At 44.9% G+C, this 19,754-nt stretch overlaps 2 protein-coding genes across 4 annotated transcripts in view; both read left to right on the forward strand.

Annotated features, from left to right (window-relative positions):
* The window catches only part of ATG9A (autophagy related 9A), a 38,972-nt gene extending 37,293 nt beyond the window's left edge, over nucleotides 1-1,679 (forward strand). Inside the window, exon 17 of the mRNA XM_072122396.1 lies at nucleotides 817-1,679. Within this exon, the coding sequence (XP_071978497.1) occupies nucleotides 817-822 (6 nt within the window). The 3' untranslated portion in view covers nucleotides 823-1,679. The remainder of the gene's footprint in view (nucleotides 1-816) is intronic.
* A 2,921-nt stretch (nucleotides 1,680-4,600) lies between these two features.
* ZFAND2B (zinc finger AN1-type containing 2B) lies at nucleotides 4,601-19,414 on the forward strand. 3 transcript variants are annotated; one of them, XM_072122387.1, is made up of 11 exons: nucleotides 4,602-4,704; nucleotides 7,397-7,484; nucleotides 7,580-7,674; nucleotides 7,755-7,886; nucleotides 15,599-15,750; nucleotides 16,178-16,279; nucleotides 16,618-16,672; nucleotides 17,241-17,317; nucleotides 17,475-17,550; nucleotides 18,402-18,444; nucleotides 18,600-19,414. In XM_072122387.1, the coding sequence occupies exons 2-10, from the start codon at nucleotides 7,430-7,432 to the stop codon at nucleotides 18,420-18,422; spliced, it is 765 nt and encodes a 254-aa protein (XP_071978488.1). In that variant the 5' UTR covers nucleotides 4,602-4,704; nucleotides 7,397-7,429; the 3' UTR covers nucleotides 18,423-18,444; nucleotides 18,600-19,414. The 3 variants fall into 3 exon arrangements, with proteins under 3 accessions (XP_071978490.1, XP_071978488.1, XP_071978487.1); XM_072122386.1 differs by lacking the exon at nucleotides 18,402-18,444; XM_072122389.1 differs by lacking the exons at nucleotides 16,178-16,279; nucleotides 16,618-16,672; nucleotides 17,241-17,317; ... (1 more) ...; nucleotides 18,402-18,444; nucleotides 18,600-19,414 and having other exon boundaries at nucleotides 4,601-4,704; nucleotides 15,599-15,754.
* The last annotated feature ends 340 nt before the right edge of the window (nucleotides 19,415-19,754 follow it).

The raw sequence follows: 19,754 nt of genomic DNA on the forward strand, positions 1-19,754 counted from the left end.
CTCTTATAGAACCTGTCAGCAGGTGTGACCCTACAGCCTGCAGCCAGTGTTTGGTACTGTCCCTGGAAAGATGTTGTTAGTAGCAGCAGGACTGTACAATATGGATTCACATTCCAGAATTGTAGCTTCTACAAGTGCAGTGGGGGGGTGTCCTTACACTGCTGTGTCCAGAGCACAGCAGTGTGAGGACACGCCCCCAGTTCACTTGGAGAAGCTACAACCCTGGAATATAAATCCATATATCACAGTCCTGCTGCTACTAAAAACACAAAGGTCTAATTACACATCTCCCCAGGGACACTATCAAACACAACAATGGCTGTAGAGAGCACAGCAGTGTGAGGACATAACTCCCGATGTACTTGGAGAAACTTCTGGAATATAAATCCATATGTCACAGTTCTGCTGCTACTAATCTGAAGTGTGCTCAGATGTGGGATTATATTTATAGGAAGCAGAACTGGTTTTCCTGGACAGTCCTTTTTTATCCACCTTCTCCCGCACACAAAGCTCCGTACACTGCAGCGCCCCCCAGGGGAAGGAACTGGTACAATGCTACATGGTGCATGAGAAAATATTACAAAACAATAAAAAGAACAATGCTTCTTGGTGCAACAGCTACATTCATTGTTTGATAAGTGGTAGATTCGGAGGAACTCTTTGTTTTAAAACTATTTAAAGGTGAAGCACACTTGTATTTTCACTTAAAGGGGAAGCACATTAGTATTTTGGATTTGCTCTGACCTCCTGTACATAAAGGGTAAGTGTTCTAACATTGGTAAAATATTTCTCCTCTTTACTGTTTATTATCCGCAGGTGTGAAGCATTTTCAGGGCGGGATCTCTCCCCTCTCCAATTTCCCCGGAGATGGACCCTGTCCGTATAATCCATGTGTATGTGAGTCTCGGTGTCTGTACTTACCTCTGTATATACAGATATTATGGTCTGGATTTGCACTGGACGATCAGATTCTCCGCGTTGTGGTGAACATGGCACCGGAGCGCGGTGGGTGTTGCGTCCGCACGGCACGAGCGACACTGCTGGTTCTTCATCGTTTACTTCTCTTCTGTATCTGACCTCGCCTGACACTAAGGGAATATTATAGAACGTGACATGAGAGAAACCTTCTATGTGATAAGACCTTATAGGGAATCTGCCACCAAAATCCATCAAGATCCATCACCAGGGACATTACTCCTAGATCCAGGCACCGGGACTGTGATATCCGCTTATGTGTTATCCATGGTCTCCTTCCTTCTAACATCAACTTTTACAATTATGCTAATGAGCCAGAAGGGGGGTAGTTACCAGTGCTGTAGCTTCAAAGTTGTTACACTGTCTCCCTCCTGCTCCCTCAGCACTCCCCACCTCTATCTGGAGTAATGTCACACAGTGAGAGAGTGATCCTGCACAGTGTAACAGCCTGTGAAGCTGTAGCACAGAGGAGCTCTGTTACACCCCGGTGCCCTTCTGACTCATTAACATAATTTAACATTGATTTTAGAAGGTAGGAGGCCATGGATATCACATATAAGAAGATCTCACAGTCCCGGTGCCTGGATCTATGAGTAATGTCCCTGGTTTATCAGGATGGATTTTGATGGTAGATTGATGTACACTTGTTGCAATCATCTTTTTTTATTACTTCTTTAAAGAGGAAGCAACATTGCAAATAATCAATAATAATAAATAGTCATAATAAAAAAACAACATAATACTTTGTGATTATAGCTCTGAAACACTGTGTCTCCATGGTAACAGACTACAAACAACCTCATTGCAGTCTGGTCCTGCAGTCATGTGTTATTACTCTCCCTATAGACTTCTTTATTACTCATTTAGTGACTGCATTTAGGAGGAGCAAGATCTGACGTCAGGATCAGACCGTTCAGGCTTTGTTGGTCGCCTGCGACCATGGAAACGCATGGATCGGCACTGGAGCTGTATACACAAACTAATGCAAGACAATGCAAGTGAAGCAAGAGTTGCCGCACCTTGTATTTGAGCTAAAGTTGGTTGCATTGGTGTATACATGACGTGAGGCAGGGTCTATGGGTCACGTAGGTTCATTGTCTGTGTCATATCGCGCTGCACTGACGTGTCGGCCATGTTTTGTATAGATCTGTATATTGCATCTTTTTGTACCATTGTATAATTCTAAATAAAATGAATAATCTGTAATGTCAAAAGCTGCAGCGTCATCACGTTTACCCCGGAGTAGCGGGAGGCAGGTTGCATCAAGACAAGTGGAAGCAGATCCAAATAGCAAGCAGCGATCCCTCCACTCCCGGTCACCGCCAGGTCTGGTATCGATCAGTCCGTGTCATGTATTGGGCCACATTGATGAAAGGGTTTTAGTTTTCTGTCTCTCCTATGACTAGTTAGCCAAACAACCCCACAGAAGTGGTGCAAAGTACGACTAAACGGCTCTAAACTATGCCCCAATAAGTGACCGGCTACCTGGGGTACGCCCCCCTTGTTAACATAATTTTAAAGGGCATCTACCAACAGGTCACGGATTGGCTACCAAACACACGGACCTCCTGGTGTGCGCCTCCTCAGGCCCAGGGCAGAAGAAGCTAAAAGAAGAGCAGATCCTGCCAGAGGGGCTCCTGGCTCCATGAACAACTATGGAGCTCGGAGCCCCTTGGGCTCATTTGCATAATTTTAAAAGCCTTTGTCTGTAAAGCTCAGGGCATGTGAAGCTTAAAGAAGCGCAGAACCTGCCAGAGGGGGGTGCACACCAGGGTGTCAGTGTGTTTGGTTTATAATCCTGGTGGTAGATGTCCTTTTAAAGTTGATTTTAGAAGGAAGGAGGCCATGAATAACACATATAAGAAGATCCCACAGTCCCGGTGCCTGGATCTATGAGTAATGTCCCTGGTTATCAGGATGGTAGATTGATGTACACTTTTGGAGTCATCTTTTTTTTTTTTATTACTCCTTTACAATGTATAGACTTTTATAAAATGTGACGTTTGGTGATAGATCCAAAAGATGATCTTTTGTTCTTGTGGATCAGTGAAACTGAAAATAAAAGTGAAAGCATAAATTAAAGGAAATCTACTTGTCAAAATCCATCCTGATAAACCAGGGACATTACTCATAGATCCAGGCACCGGGACTGTGGGATCTTCTTATATGTGTTATCCATGGTCTCCTTCCTTCTAAAATCAACTTTTATACTTATGCTATTGAGCCATTAGGGCTCTGGGGGGGGGGGGGGGGGGGGAGGGGAGAGGAGAGGTGTTACCAGTGCCCCTCCATGTTGTAGATTCACAAGCTGTGCCACTGTCTCCGCCTACCTCTGATACCTCTCTCTGCTGTAGTCTCACACAGTGTAAGGAGGAAAGTGCCCCATGCACAGTGTAACAACCTGTGAAGCTACATCATGGGGGAAGGAGGCTCTGGTAAGGCCCCACCCTCAGCACTTATGTCTCATTAGCATAATTCTAAAAGTTGATGTTAGAAGGCAGGAGGCCATGGATAACACATATAAGAAGATCCCACAGTCCCGGTGCCGGATCTATGAGTCATGACCCGGGTTTATCGGGATGGATTGTGATGGTGGATTTCCTGTAATAACAGTTTTCTACACAGTGCGGAGAAATATAACAGGAAACCTACAAACCTGAGGGGGTAAAAGAGCCGCAGAGGGATCGGGGGTAAGAGAGGGATCGGGGGTAAGAGATCATTTTGACCTCCGGGGATCTTTCTTACAGATAAAGAATAAATCATGTAAATGATAAGGAAACTCAGTTCCTCCCCTTTTGCTCGCGCCCCCTCAGCGCCCCTTATCCCCTGTGACCTCTAGTGATGGGGATAGTGAGCAGGAGCCGGCTCTGGTCATTCACATCCATGAGCCGGCTCGCAAACGACCATCACTAGTGACATCATCTCATGATCACGTCACGGCCGCCATCCTCAGCCGCGCGCGGTGGAGACGCAGACATGATGCGTGTGGCGTGTGACAGCTCCCTCCATCTCCATTGTATTCAGTTCTTCTCAAATCGCTTTTTTAGGTTTTGTACATTTTATGGACAGGAAACAAAACGCGTGGAAACAAACAGGTAAAGTATTTGCTGATACCAATAAAATCTGAGTAGTGTTTTCCCCGTATCACGGGGGCGATGAATTAAGATGTAATTACATATTCAAATTTGGAAGGTGAATATAGCACCCACTGCGGACACCCCTACAGCCACCTGAGACAGTGCGGGAGACCCTGAAATCCATAAGTGTCCCACCAGATCCGCAAGGTTTGGGTCGTGTGCAATGACTTGCAATAAGGAGTGAAGACGTAAACAGGTGCAAAGCTCCGCCCCTGCTGCACCTGTGAACTTATTTGTGTTTGTGTATATATTGATATATATATTTTATTTTTTTTTCCTTTTTGTTTTTCTGTAAAAACTAGAGACACTTCCCCCGGTATTATACCGCACAATAATAGAAAAGAACTGAGTCACACAAGTTACACAACGCGCATCACATGATGATCTGTCAAAACAAGCCCTCTGGGCTTCCGTATTTCGTGGTTTGGGTGTACAAACATGGCCAAACACGTACAAACATCCCGCCCTATGCTGATTGACGGCTCTTTTCAGCCAATGGTCGATCCGATCTGCAAGGAAGCTTGTGGTCTCCAGGGTAACAGAGCGGAAGTGACGCTATTTCCGGCAGTCCGGAGCCACTGGCTGGGTTGTGGTGAGTATTAGCGGGTGTTTTCTGGGGGTGTGCGGGGGTGACAGGCGGCGGGTAACTGTGCGGGTCCGGGGCGGCGGCGGCGGCGGGTGTAATCTCTAATACACCCGGATTATGCCCTGTATACGGTGCGGGTGTAGTCTGCGCCCTGTGGTGTCCGGTAGGGAGCGGGTGAGGCCTGAGAGGGTGATGTCCCGCTATGTCTGACCACTGACTTTGTGTAATGTCATGATTAAAGGTTCTATCCAGCTCTTAAAGGAATTGTCCACCTCTGACACCTTCCAATAGATTTTCTATATCTCATGAATGGTAAGATCTCCGCTTGCTGTCAGTGAATCTCCTCGTTCAAGTTTGGAGGCGTCTCCAGATCCTTATAGAACGTATACATCTCACAGCTGAGGGTTTGTTACAGTTGTATCCAGTCCAGGAAACGCTTAATGCTTATGAATTATTAAGAATCCCTTGTATCCTGCGCTCAGTAATGGATGGGAATGGATTCTGTCTCATCTGTGTAAGTGCACTCCATGTTAAAGGGGATGTCCAGTCACTACTTGTCCCCCCCATCATCAGGATCCAGAAGATATGAGATAATTGGCCTCTTGGTGGGGTCCCAGTGACTCCCATAGAGCCCCAGAATGGAGTCCATTGTACCCTGAATGAATGGGGCGGCAGGTGGAGAATGTGAGATGCCGTCCTCTATGTCACTGATGGAAGGTGCTGAGCGCTGCGCTCTGTTATCTCTCTAAGTGTCATAGAGCGGAAGGTGCGTGTGCAACCAGCAGCTTTATTTATTTGTGAATCACCGAACCCTGATCAGCAAGTTGTCTCCTATCCTGTGGGTACAAGACTCGATGATTCTTTTATCCTAAAATACTGGGCGATGTCTGATAGGAGCCGGGGACCTTCTGTATGAACATAGAACAACCAGCGCTGCACTTATTTCCATGGGGCTATGGGAAGTCCTATAGAAGTGAGTGGAGCCCTGGGTGAGTGTACACTCCATTTGTATGGATCACTTGGGGGCCTTGTGATCAGACCGGTAGTAAGTGAATCATTATTTATATAAGCGCCATCATATTCTGCAGCACTTCACAGATCATGGGGGACATATGAAAGCAAAATAAGACGTTACTTGTGCCCATTGCCGTCTATGGGGGACGTATATCGGCCGTATATGTGTCCCCCATACGGTCGTGTGAATGTAGCCTAAGACATAGTCATATGAAGCGCTAGGAGCGAAGGTCCCTCCCGCCGGAGCTTACAGTCTCATTTATGCTGTTTTGCCATTGATACAGCGGGAGAATTCTTAAAGGGAACCTGTCACCAGGAATGGGATTTTTTTTTTTTTGGGCAATAGGTCCAAATAGTCTGATTTAAAAAAAAAAATGCCTTTTTCAGTATTGGGACATCATTTCAGTACTTCACATAAATTTACATTGCCCTCCCCTGCCTGCTGGTGGAGCATGACAGGAAGTGGGGAGGGAGCTGGATGAAGGTGCCGGGTAATGTGGAATAATACCCTGTAAAAGAAGTAAATGGTCTGGACATCCCAATACATTTCATTATTGCCAAAAGTTTTGGAAAAGTGTTTCTCCCCAAAATTAACAACACCATAACTTTCCATCCCCTTATAAATCTGCAGAGGAGATCTCCACATGGCGTCGTAGACTGTACAATGACCCCCTGATCACTGGGAGAAGCTACAAGGTAGCGTCCATCATCTTGTACCAAGGCTACACTATAGGACACACAGAAGGGATTGTGCTCGCTCGAAATCTCGCTTCATCAGTCGGGTGCTTGTCCATGACACAGATAGTGATAATATATCATTAGAGAAAGGTCATAAATACCAGACTGGTGGAAGTCCAGATCCAACACCAATACAAACAGCTCTTACCAGCCATGTATATGGGCAGGAGATGGCACCTTTGTATATGGAAGTGTTCATGCCCAGGGGCCACATACATTCAGAGGGGCAGCACAGCCAATCCACGACGGCTCCTGGCGATGTAGACCGCGCACGTCTGCTCTATCCCAATACGTTTCATACATAGAATATATTTTGTGATGTCGATACATTACATTGTCTTCTTTCCCCAAAAAATAATCCCTAGTTACAAACGGCAATCTCTTCTGAACCGTGGCACCCAGGCACACAGTTCTGATGTCTTTTTAAAGACACACACTCCTGACTGTGACTATAACTGTGAATATCTCCGTGTCCGGCACCAAGAAACACAATTTTTATGCAATATTTAAAGGGAGGTTCTACTTTTAAAGTGACATCAGAATTGTTTGCTAGGTGCCATGGTTCTGGAGATATCACGGTTTTGAGCCGGCCCCCTTAGCACGGAGGAGGAGGAAGCTGACAGACGCAATGTGCAGGCAGTTACACGGACAAGATGGCTTCATAGGAAAGTGTCACCGCTAGACATTGGAAATTGGGTTCATTGATTCTACAGTTAACAAAGTCTCAAGAAAATTTTAGTGGAATTCAGGTTCCGGGAGTTCTGATGTTCCAAATGATGAAGACTTGATGACATTTGAATAAATGTTGGATTTTTGTTCATAGATTGGTTACGCCTCCCCTTAAAATAAGCCCTAACCCATTTTTCAGAGCAAAAAATATTTTCCGACCCTTTCTTATATTGGGAGAAACACAGTAGTTCTACTTCCTTGTCCCCCTCACCTCCAGGTGGTTCTCTTCTGGTTCCTGTAAATTGACACCATGGAGTTTCCAGACCTGGGGAAACATTGTTCAGAACCGACCTGCAAGCAGCTGGGTAAGGACCACGTCTGTCCTGGATCTGATGTGTAAATGGGGAAGCATGAAATAGAAATATTTATTGGACCTCATCGATCTCTTCTTATCCTGCAGATTTTCTACCTCTAAAATGTGACGCCTGCGAGCAAATCTTCTGCAAAGACCACATCACGTACGCGCTCCACAGCTGCAGCTCTGCGTACAAGAAGGTAGCGCAGGGTGATCCGCCGCTCTGCAGGGGAGGGGTTACGTCTGATGTCATGACATTGTGATATTGGGTTTATTGCAGGATGTGCAGGTTCCTGTCTGCCCGCTCTGTAACACCCCAATACCTGTGAAAAGAGGGCAGACCCCAGACATCGTCGTCGGGGAACACATTGACCGTGACTGTAAATCTGACCCGGCTCAGCAGAAGCGCAAGGTAAGGGGAGGAAATATTTGTCACTTAGGGTTGGGGGCACAAAGGGGATTTGTGTGTCCCTGGCTTACGGGTTTTTAGTATTTTATGAATGGGTTGGGGCCCAGAGTCCTTTCTTCCTCTGGTGCATCACTTGGGGTTGTAGCAAACATAATAACCTATAGACAAGGGTCACTAATCTATCCATACGGGTGACAAGAGGTATCTGCATCTATATATAGGAATACGATTGAGAAGCAGCACTCCGGTAACTCTAAAGAAAGAAGTTTATTCCACCAAAAAGTGTGCGACGTTTCGCCAATTCAATCAAGGCATTATCAAGCATATTGAGTCAGGAAGTGAGCTGACTTAAATAGTAGTGCATTGATTAACAACAGTTGTGTAAAGTGACGTTCACAGAGGATACAAAGTACAAAGATGTATAATTACATAATACAAAAAAAGTCACTATGTTAAAGACGTGGTCTGCTAGTGATAAACATTATATATATCAAAAGTGTAGTAAAATGTGTAAAACAGAGCTCCCTTGTTTTAACCCCATATCTCCATAACGGTTCTCACGGGTCAATCACAGGGAGGAGCTAATCTAAGATAGCGTAACTAAAGTGCCATGTGCAAATAGTGGTAGATATTAAGATAAAGATAGAATGGACGGCATCACAATATATTTAAAATGGTGAAACTCTAGTTTCACTGTTCAATTCACTCAAATCTGACATATGTCGGTCCATACTTCAGTCCACATATAAAACATGCGCACATGCGCATGATATGCAAAAAGTGTCGCACGGACATCTTTAAGACAGGGAAACAATTATGCAGAAATACATGGGGCTCAAATAGTGTGCTCCAAAGCGGGACACATAGGGAGGTAGCGGGAAGGTGCCAGGTGGTCCAAAGGTAAGCAGGAAAGGCAGGCATGGAAATCAACACGTCGCCGGAACGGCTTAGGACAGTGGTGGCGAACCTATGGCACGGGTGCCAGAGGTGGCACTCAGAGTCATTTCTGTGGGCACTCAGGACAGAGTTCACCAAACAGGATCAAATCCACCAAATCTTCCTGCAGTCCCAGGCAACTTAAGAGATGCTGCTCTCAGCGCTACTTTAAAGCAACACTTCATTGGCTGTTTGGAACTGCAGGTTAAATGAGAAGGTGTGGACTGAACTGGAATATCTTTGGAGGTCCTCCTGCTGGCCCCACCATTCTTCCTGTACAAAGAGAGAGAGAGACCCTTTAGAGAAGCAACTATAATAGTCTGAATTTGCCCTCCTTCTTTCAACTGCATTGGTGGCTTCAGGGGGCCGATACGATTGAAAGATGTGGATGAACAGGAAGCTATAAGTTGCTGCTTAAAATGCCATGTTGGCATTTCACGGTAAATAAGTAGATTTTGGTTGTAGTTTGGGCACTCGGTCTCTAAAAGGTTAGCCATCACTGGCTTAGGATCTCCTCCTGTCGTGTCCCTCCGGGATCGCTGCAACCTACAACAGGTCCACCGGCTCCTAAATCTCCCTCTCGTCTACGGTTCACCGCCAGTATGGAGAATTAAAGCGGAGCCCAATTCAAGACTAACTGTAAAAACAGAAAGAGAGATGTCAAGCACAATAAAACCGAAGCATGGATCCGAACAGATGCTGTACCATTCCTTAATAGTAAGGGTGATTTATTTATCAATTCTAAACAAACGCAGCCGTTAGGTGCACCTTATAACAATACCAGACAGAGAGGTGTGAATAGTGCCAAAGGACATGACTACACTATATAAATACATTTAGTGGTAAATCCCTATTGAGACCCTGAGGGGTAAGGGATCCCAATCTATGGATCCATTGTACTTCCCTACGTTTCAATAGTAGCTCCCTGTTCCCACCCCTAGTGAGTGGAGGGATTCTATCTATTATCATGAACCTGAGTTCGTCAAGTTTATGTCCTGCTTCAGAAAAGTGACATGGGACAGGAAGATCCAGTTTTTTAGTACGTATGCTGGATTTGTGATTATTTAGACGTAATCTACACTCTGTCGTAGTTTCCCCCACATATAGTAAATTACATGGACACTGTAGGACATAAATCACGTAGTTGCTTCTGCAAGTCAATTGAAATTTGATCTTAAACCTCTTTCCAGTAGTAGGGTGGGTGAAATAATCACCCTTCAACATAAGGGTACAGTTCTCACATGCCATACATGGGACACAACCCGTGCGTGTGGTTTTCTCTTTAGTAGGTGCCACATCAGATTTGACCAGCATATCTCTCAGATTTTTATTCCTCTTATAGGAGAATAGTGGGGGAACCTGAAATTCCTGTACACTTTTATAGTAGGTTTTTAATAAACACCAGTTTTTTCGAATGATGGACGCAATTTTTTGGCTGTGTGGGGTAAAAGTAGTAACCATAGGTATACGTATATTCTGACCCCTCAATCTCTTCTTAGAGAGGAGGGTTGTACGGTCCAATTTTTTAACTCTCTCGATCTGTTCCCCTACCAGTTGTCTTGGATAGCCTCTATGAATAAATTTTCTCCCCATCTTGAGGAGTTCATCCTCAAGGTTACTCGGATTGTCCACAATCCGTTTTACCCTTAGAAGCTGACTAAATGGAAGAGAGCGAATCATCCCACGGGGGTGTTGACTCTCGTATCTAAGGATGGTATTACAATCTGTCGCTTTGACATGTAAATTAGTCTTCAATTTATTATTGGACACATATACATCAGTGTCGAGAAATTGTATATTTGTGTCGGAGACCACCATTGTAAATTTAATACAGGGGTCAACACTATTCAAGTAATCCAAAAATGATTCTAAAGAGGGGCGATCCCCTAGCCAAATGGAGAAGACGTCGTCGATGTAACGCCACCACCCCAGAACTTGTCTGAAGTGGTGGCATCCATAGACGCACGTCTCCTCCAAATCGGCCATCACAATATTGGCATAGGCTGGGGCCACGTTGGACCCCATAGCCGTACCTCTTAACTGCACGTAGTACTCATTGTTAAACATGAAATAATTACTGGTGAGAATCATCTCCAGAAGTTCAAGAACGAACTCCCTCCCCTCATCAGTATATTGTGAAGTCAGAAGAGCCCGGCCAATGCTGGTCAATCCACGATCATGGTTAATTGAAGTGTACAAACTTGTTACGTCAAAAGATACAAGTAAAGCCCCTGTTGGTATAAAAATGGAAGAGATTTTATGGAGAAAATCAGTGGTGTCTCGTATAAATGATTTAGCATTAACCGCATATGTGCTTAAAATCTTATCAAGAAACACCGCCGCTGGGCTAAACAGAGAATCTCGACCTGATACGATCGGTCTCCCCGGCGGGGAAGACAGACACTTGTGAATCTTAGGCAAACAGTATAGTAACGGGACCTTGGGAAATTTGGGAATCAGAAATTCATGTAGGTCTTTATCAATTATATCCCGAGCAAAAGCATGATCTACAAATATCCTTAATTTCTTAACAAATGTGTTTGTGGGATCAGTATCTAACTTCCTGTATACCATGGTATCCCCCAACTGCCTATATACCTCATTCATGTACAATGATCGATCCATAACGACAATCCCACCCCCCTTATCAGCGGGTTTGATTGTGAGACTGTCGTTATGGATCAGACCCTCCAATGCACATTTCTCTGCTGATGTCAAATTATTCCGAATAGATAAGGTAGAGGACATTTCTTTATATGCATTAATATCCCTCTGGACAGCACTAATAAATGATTCTACTGCCGGTGGAGTACTGGGTGGACAGAACCTGCTCTTTAGAAAAAGACCACAGTTTTTAAGATTAAAGTCATATTTCACATTAGCAACAGTGATGGCAGAAGTGTTACTAGGCAGAGACGAGGCTTTCTCTGCAAACCAAGTTTTCAATTTAATAGATCGAAAAAATGAGTTCAATTCAATATCTAAATTTAGCCAGTCCATAGATGTAACCGGACAGTATACTGTCCGGTTACATCTATGGACTGGCTAAATTTAGAAAACTTGCCATCACTGTTGCTAATGTGAAATATGACTTTAATCTTAAAAACTGTGGTCTTTTTCTAAAGAGCAGGTTCTGTCCACCCAGTACTCCACCGGCAGTAGAATCATTTATTAGTGCTGTCCAGAGGGATATTAATGCATATAAAGAAATGTCCTCTACCTTATCTATTCGGAATAATTTGACATCAGCAGAGAAATGTGCATTGGAGGGTCTGATCCATAACGACAGTCTCACAATCAAACCCGCTGATAAGGGGGGTGGGATTGTCGTTATGGATCGATCATTGTACATGAATGAGGTATATAGGCAGTTGGGGGATACCATGGTATACAGGAAGTTAGATACTGATCCCACAAACACATTTGTTAAGAAATTAAGGATATTTGTAGATCATGCTTTTGCTCGGGATATAATTGATAAAGACCTACATGAATTTCTGATTCCCAAATTTCCCAAGGTCCCGTTACTATACTGTTTGCCTAAGATTCACAAGTGTCTGTCTTCCCCGCCGGGGAGACCGATCGTATCAGGTCGAGATTCTCTGTTTAGCCCAGCGGCGGTGTTTCTTGATAAGATTTTAAGCACATATGCGGTTAATGCTAAATCATTTATACGAGACACCACTGATTTTCTCCATAAAATCTCTTCCATTTTTATACCAACAGGGGCTTTACTTGTATCTTTTGACGTAACAAGTTTGTACACTTCAATTAACCATGATCGTGGATTGACCAGCATTGGCCGGGCTCTTCTGACTTCACAATATACTGATGAGGGGAGGGAGTTCGTTCTTGAACTTCTGGAGATGATTCTCACCAGTAATTATTTCATGTTTAACAATGAGTACTACGTGCAGTTAAGAGGTACGGCTATGGGGTCCAACGTGGCCCCAGCCTATGCCAATATTGTGATGGCCGATTTGGAGGAGACGTGCGTCTATGGATGCCACCACTTCAGACAAGTTCTGGGGTGGTGGCGTTACATCGACGACGTCTTCTCCATTTGGCTAGGGGATCGCCCCTCTTTAGAATCATTTTTGGATTACTTGAATAGTGTTGACCCCTGTATTAAATTTACAATGGTGGTCTCCGACACAAATATACAATTTCTCGACACTGATGTATATGTGTCCAATAATAAATTGAAGACTAATTTACATGTCAAAGCGACAGATTGTAATACCATCCTTAGATACGAGAGTCAACACCCCCGTGGGATGATTCGCTCTCTTCCATTTAGTCAGCTTCTAAGGGTAAAACGGATTGTGGACAATCCGAGTAACCTTGAGGATGAACTCCTCAAGATGGGGAGAAAATTTATTCATAGAGGCTATCCAAGACAACTGGTAGGGGAACAGATCGAGAGAGTTAAAAAATTGGACCGTACAACCCTCCTCTCTAAGAAGAGATTGAGGGGTCAGAATATACGTATACCTATGGTTACTACTTTTACCCCACACAGCCAAAAAATTGCGTCCATCATTCGAAAAAACTGGTGTTTATTAAAAACCTACTATAAAAGTGTACAGGAATTTCAGGTTCCCCCACTATTCTCCTATAAGAGGAATAAAAATCTGAGAGATATGCTGGTCAAATCTGATGTGGCACCTACTAAAGAGAAAACCACACGCACGGGTTGTGTCCCATGTATGGCATGTGAGAACTGTACCCTTATGTTGAAGGGTGATTATTTCACCCACCCTACTACTGGAAAGAGGTTTAAGATCAAATCTCAATTGACTTGCAGAAGCAACTACGTGATTTATGTCCTACAGTGTCCATGTAATTTACTATATGTGGGGGAAACTACGACAGAGTGTAGATTACGTCTAAATAATCACAAATCCAGCATACGTACTAAAAAACTGGATCTTCCTGTCCCATGTCACTTTTCTGAAGCAGGACATAAACTTGACGAACTCAGGTTCATGATAATAGATAGAATCCCTCCACTCACTAGGGGTGGGAACAGGGAGCTACTATTGAAACGTAGGGAAGTACAATGGATCCATAGATTGGGATCCCTTACCCCTCAGGGTCTCAATAGGGATTTACCACTAAATGTATTTATATAGTGTAGTCATGTCCTTTGGCACTATTCACACCTCTCTGTCTGGTATTGTTATAAGGTGCACCTAACGGCTGCGTTTGTTTAGAATTGATAAATAAATCACCCTTACTATTAAGGAATGGTACAGCATCTGTTCGGATCCATGCTTCGGTTTTATTGTGCTTGACATCTCTCTTTCTGTTTTTACAGTTAGTCTTGAATTGGGCTCCGCTTTAATTCTCCATACTGGCGGTGAACCGTAGACGAGAGGGAGATTTAGGAGCCGGTGGACCTGTTGTAGGTTGCAGCGATCCCGGAGGGACACGACAGGAGGAGATCCTAAGCCAGTGATGGCTAACCTTTTAGAGACCGAGTGCCCAAACTACAACCAAAATCTACTTATTTACCGTGAAATGCCAACATGGCATTTTAAGCAGCAACTTATAGCTTCCTGTTCATCCACATCTTTCAATCGTATCGGCCCCCTGAAGCCACCAATGCAGTTGAAAGAAGGAGGGCAAATTCAGACTATTATAGTTGCTTCTCTAAAGGGTCTCTCTCTCTCTTTGTACAGGAAGAATGGTGGGGCCAGCAGGAGGACCTCCAAAGATATTCCAGTTCAGTCCACACCTTCTCATTTAACCTGCAGTTCCAAACAGCCAATGAAGTGTTGCTTTAAAGTAGCGCTGAGAGCAGCATCTCTTAAGTTGCCTGGGACTGCAGGAAGATTTGGTGGATTTGATCCTGTTTGGTGAACTCTGTCCTGAGTGCCCACAGAAATGACTCTGAGTGCCACCTCTGGCACCCGTGCCATAGGTTCGCCACCACTGTCCTAAGCCGTTCCGGCGACGTGTTGATTTCCATGCCTGCCTTTCCTGCTTACCTTTGGACCACCTGGCACCTTCCCGCTACCTCCCTATGTGTCCCGCTTTGGAGCACACTATTTGAGCCCCATGTATTTCTGCATAATTGTTTCCCTGTCTTAAAGATGTCCGTGCGACACTTTTTGCATATCATGCGCATGCGCGCATGTTTTATATGTGGACTGAAGTATGGACCGACATATGTCAGATTTGAGTGAATTGAACAGTGAAACTAGAGTTTCACCATTTTAAATATATTGTGATGCCGTCCATTCTATCTTTATCTTAATATCTACCACTATTTGCACATGGCACTTTAGTTACGCTATCTTAGATTAGCTCCTCCCTGTGATTGACCCGTGAGAACCGTTATGGAGATATGGGGTTAAAACAAGGGAGCTCTGTTTTACACATTTTACTACACTTTTGATATATATAATGTTTATCACTAGCAGACCACGTCTTTAACATAGTGACTTTTTTTGTATTATGTAATTATACATCTTTGTACTTTGTATCCTCTGTGAACGTCACTTTACACAACTGTTGTTAATCAATGCACTACTATTTAAGTCAGCTCACTTCCTGACTCAATATGCTTGATAATGCCTTGATTGAATTGGCGAAACGTCGCACACTTTTTGGTGGAATAAACTTCTTTCTTTAGAGTTACCGGAGTGCTGCTTCTCAATCGTATTCCTATATGCATTGGGGTTGATGCCAGACCTCTTAAGAAGACCTGCACCCGATTTTTGATATATGCACGGTGCCGCTCAAAAATACAAATTGTTTGCATCTATATATAGATATTCACTAATAAATGCGGGAAGCCGGGCTGTCGGCAGAAAGAGCTCATGAAAGTCATATGTGACGACTGCCACGGAAACTTCTGCCTCAAGCATAGACATCCACTGGACCACGAATGCAAAGGCAAGAGCGCCCCCATCTCCCGGGCCGGGTGAGTCCTCGCTGGCTTCACTGTCTAGCACATAGCATCCATTTGTGCAGCTATTAGAACACATTTATGACTTATCTGACTTCATTGGTGTCTGACCTTTGTGGGTCCTATATCTTCACTGTTGTGAATACAGAACGACATGGGAGAAGGTGCTGGCTACTTGTCAGAATCTCGCTCTTTCTCCTCTGCACAAGGACTGTCAGTCTTCTCCCTTTCTGGTCCCTCTTTATAACCGCAGCACATGGGAACACTCCTCCTCCTGATTATTGGGAGTCATTTCCTAAAAGATTTCCCCACAATCGACTTGTATTGTAGAATAAAGGTTGTCTCCAGACCCTCCAGTGCAGTGATGGTCCCATCAGTCCCTTGGCACTAGATGGTAAGTTATATCTGTAGCCAGTGATGTGACTCTGCTTTTGTGTTCCAGGCACGCCGCATTGCTCAGGTCTCAGGCCTCCTCCTCGTCCAAAGCCCCGGCCTCCTCTAGTCACACAGCAAGCAAACCTGCGACACAGCCTCAGCGCAGCAGGTACCCGGGAAGGCGTCCTATAAGAAGGCAGTAACCCGATAGAAATCCAAGGGCTTATCCATGTACTACACACTGCAGCATCCACTCTGTATACACACTGGGGGGGGGGGACTTATATGGTGTAAATCCAATGTCATGGATGGTTGTGGCTTATAGTTGCATGTAGAGGGTGTACACATATAGAAAAGTGCGCCCAACCATCCCTGTGTTTCCTATGTGGTCACTTCGGCTCGTGCACACCACTGGGATCATTCGCCCCTCTGTTGTAAGGACCTGCATATACTTTGATTATTCATCTATCTATTGTGTCTGACATGATGTCATTCTGTATTTTCCAGAGCGAGTGTTCCCAGTGCCCAACCCCCCGCCGCAGCCGCCCTACAAAATGGATTAGTAAGTGCATCCTCAGCCTTGTAATGGTCTTGTGAATATATTGTGCATTGTCTGGGATCCTGACGTGTAGACAATGAGCAGGTGATCTTATTCCAGAGTGCAGGGACCTTGTTCAGGTGGATCTTCATGATCTCTGTATGTGGATGATGGGGATACTCCAAGTACTGAAGTTAATATGTCCATTACGTCATATAAGTAAGAGACGTTCACTTGTGCTGAAAATTTCTGAAACTTCCTACATTTCAGTTTATGGCTTAAAAAAACCTGTAAAAAAACTAAATTCAGGCCTTGCCTTCTCCCACCCTGTGAAGCCCCTGTTTTCCCACCACTGCCTATGGGTGACAGTGTAAACACATGTGGTGCCATGATATCATCTCAAGCAATTTTTGGAAGCTCCCGGACACTGTCGCCTGTTATCGTGTATATCCATGGGCCCCAGGAGCGTCATGGAGAGGACTAAGGGAAGAGCGGAAAGTTGTTACAGCGTCTGATGCCTTTACACGTCGTGGTTTCCTCTACTTTTTAGAAAAGAGGATTTTTAAAGGATTTTTCTGTTTCCCTCTTGCAGACGGAAGAAGAAGCTTTACAGCGGGCGCTGGAGATGTCACTGGCAGAATCCGCACAGGCGGCACCTCAGCAGCACAGGTACAAAACAGCAGCGACCCCCCCCCCCCAGCGAGGGGATCAGCCTTATTCATGTCCATGAGTCCCTACATCTGTCTCTTCCATATCCATGACTCTGCACATCCGTCAGCCTGTTCTGTCTTGCTTCTTCTTGTATTGATGATTCCCTTGTCCTTAGCTCTCAGGAAGAAGAGGATTTGGCTCTGGCACGGGCTCTGTCGGCCAGCGAGGAGGAATACAGGCGGCAGCAGGCAGTGAGTACAGACCGGCTGTGGTTTATAGTGTGCATGGGGTCGTATGGACAATCAGCATCACCACATTCATACCTGCAGGGTGACACTAAGAGGGACACTATCATCAGCCACCGATGTCCTGTGCCCTCCTCCATTACACAGATCGTGTGATGCTCTTTATCTCCTGTGGGGGCGCTGCAGCTGCTGTAGGTTCTTCTGCGGCTGATCACAGGTGCTCTGGGCTGTGGGTCACTCTGTAATCGGGTCACTTTCAGGGGCTTACAGCCACATTAATCCTGTCTCTGGTGCTAGTGTCCATTTTACAGATTTTACCATCAATATCCTGCATGATAAACCAGGGCACTTACTCATAGATCTGTTATCCAGAGCCTCCTTCCTTCCTTACAAAATAATAAAATATTATGCTAGATAATCAGAAGGGCTCTGGGGGGGCTTTCATATAGCCCCTCCTTGCTGCAGCTTCATGGGCTGTTACACTGTGCACTTCTCCCACTGAGGTAGATTACTAGGGGGAGGAGGAAATACTGGGTGAGCAGGGGGAGCCTGTTACAGCCTGTGAAGCTACAACACAAAGGGGCTCTGGTAACGCCCCCCCCAGAGCCCTTCTGACTTACTAGTAATAAGAGTAGATTTCAGAAGGGAAGAGGCCATGGATAACAGATATAAGAAGATCCCACAGTCCCGGTGCCGGATCTATGAGTAATGATGACCCGCGGCTTGTCCTCCTGTTATGTGCATGGAGCTGCTCATCACACAATGTACAAGGTACCAATAGACCAACACTCCTCCAAGAAGACAAAAATCCAAAAAAACACAGAAAAACATTTTTTTCCAAATATTTTTTCCTTCAGCGCTCTCACCGCCACACGTAGGATTTTGCCCGGTGCCGCGGAGGTGAGTGGATCTTCTCCTTGTTACGTGCGGGCGCTGGGTGTTCGCCTATTGTACCTTGTATGTTACCTGTGGATTTACTGCTGTGGCTGTTTGTTGCACTTTTTGCTCTTGTGTATAAAGTCTGAGCTGATTAACCCTGTCATCTCTGAATTCAGGGGCAGGGGAGTCGAAATGCCAAACAGAGCACCTGCAATATGTGCTAGGGGCACGCGGAGCACCCATACCGGGACTACGAGCAGAACCGCTGCGCCTCTCCAGGACGGTGGGGACGGACCTGTCTTGCATGAACGATTTCTCTTACAGGACGGTTTTAGCAGAATCGGATCGGATCATTGGGACTACAAGGGACTGTCCATCAGGCAGGATTCAGACTGTCCTCACATTGTGGCCTTAGATCCGTCATTCTTCGGGTGACAACTTTTTTAAGGTCTTTGGACTGTGAATTGTAATCGGGTTGTTGGGAATGTTTGTATAGATCTGCAAGAGAAATTCCAGTCCTCTCATAGGAATCCCATAGGCCATAAAGGGGGTTGTCCTACCAAACAAATGTATCCCCTATACACAGGGTGAGACATAAGGGAGTCCACCTACCTCCTCCTCTGTTGTAGAGAAATGCACTGGCATTTCCAAAATACTTTTACCATTTCTGTCCATTTTGCGTTGTCCGAGATATTCCCATGTTAATCCGTATGCTAATGAGGCAGTTGGTGCACCTGAAGCTCTGCGATTCCTTTCTAAATCACTTCCCTCTTGTTCCAGTGTCTCTCCTGGCTATCTATAGTGGTCCGTTCGGGAATAGCAGTTCTCCGGGTGCTGAGGGCACATCATGACGGGGCAGCAACTGCCTCATTAGCATACGGATTCAAATGGGAATTACACTGAAGCTGCTTAATGGACAGAAATAAAAAAAAAAAAAAAGATATATTTGAAATCCTAGTTCATTTCTCTACAACAGGCTCCCGGCAGATTATAGGAGACTGATGCAGAGAAGTGGGAGGGGCTGCGATTCTCTGAAGACCTTATAGGAAATCTACCATTAGGATCATGGATTGTAAACCAAATACACTTACATGCTGGTGTGTGCCCCCTTTATCAGGATCTGCTCTTCTGTTAACTTCTCATGCCCTCCATTTTTATTGAAATAAGATTTAAAAACTATGCAGATGAGCCTGAGGGGCTCTGGGCTTCATTTACTTCTATGGAGTGTGGAGCCCCTCAGGCTCTTTTGAAGCCTTTTTTTAAATAAAAACAAAGGCATAAAAAGCTTAAAGAAGAGCGGATCCTGACAAAGGGGGCACGCACCAGCATGT

Source organism: Engystomops pustulosus, chromosome 8 (assembly GCF_040894005.1).
Source record: "Engystomops pustulosus chromosome 8, aEngPut4.maternal, whole genome shotgun sequence".
Classification (NCBI taxonomy): Eukaryota; Metazoa; Chordata; class Amphibia; order Anura; family Leptodactylidae; genus Engystomops; species Engystomops pustulosus.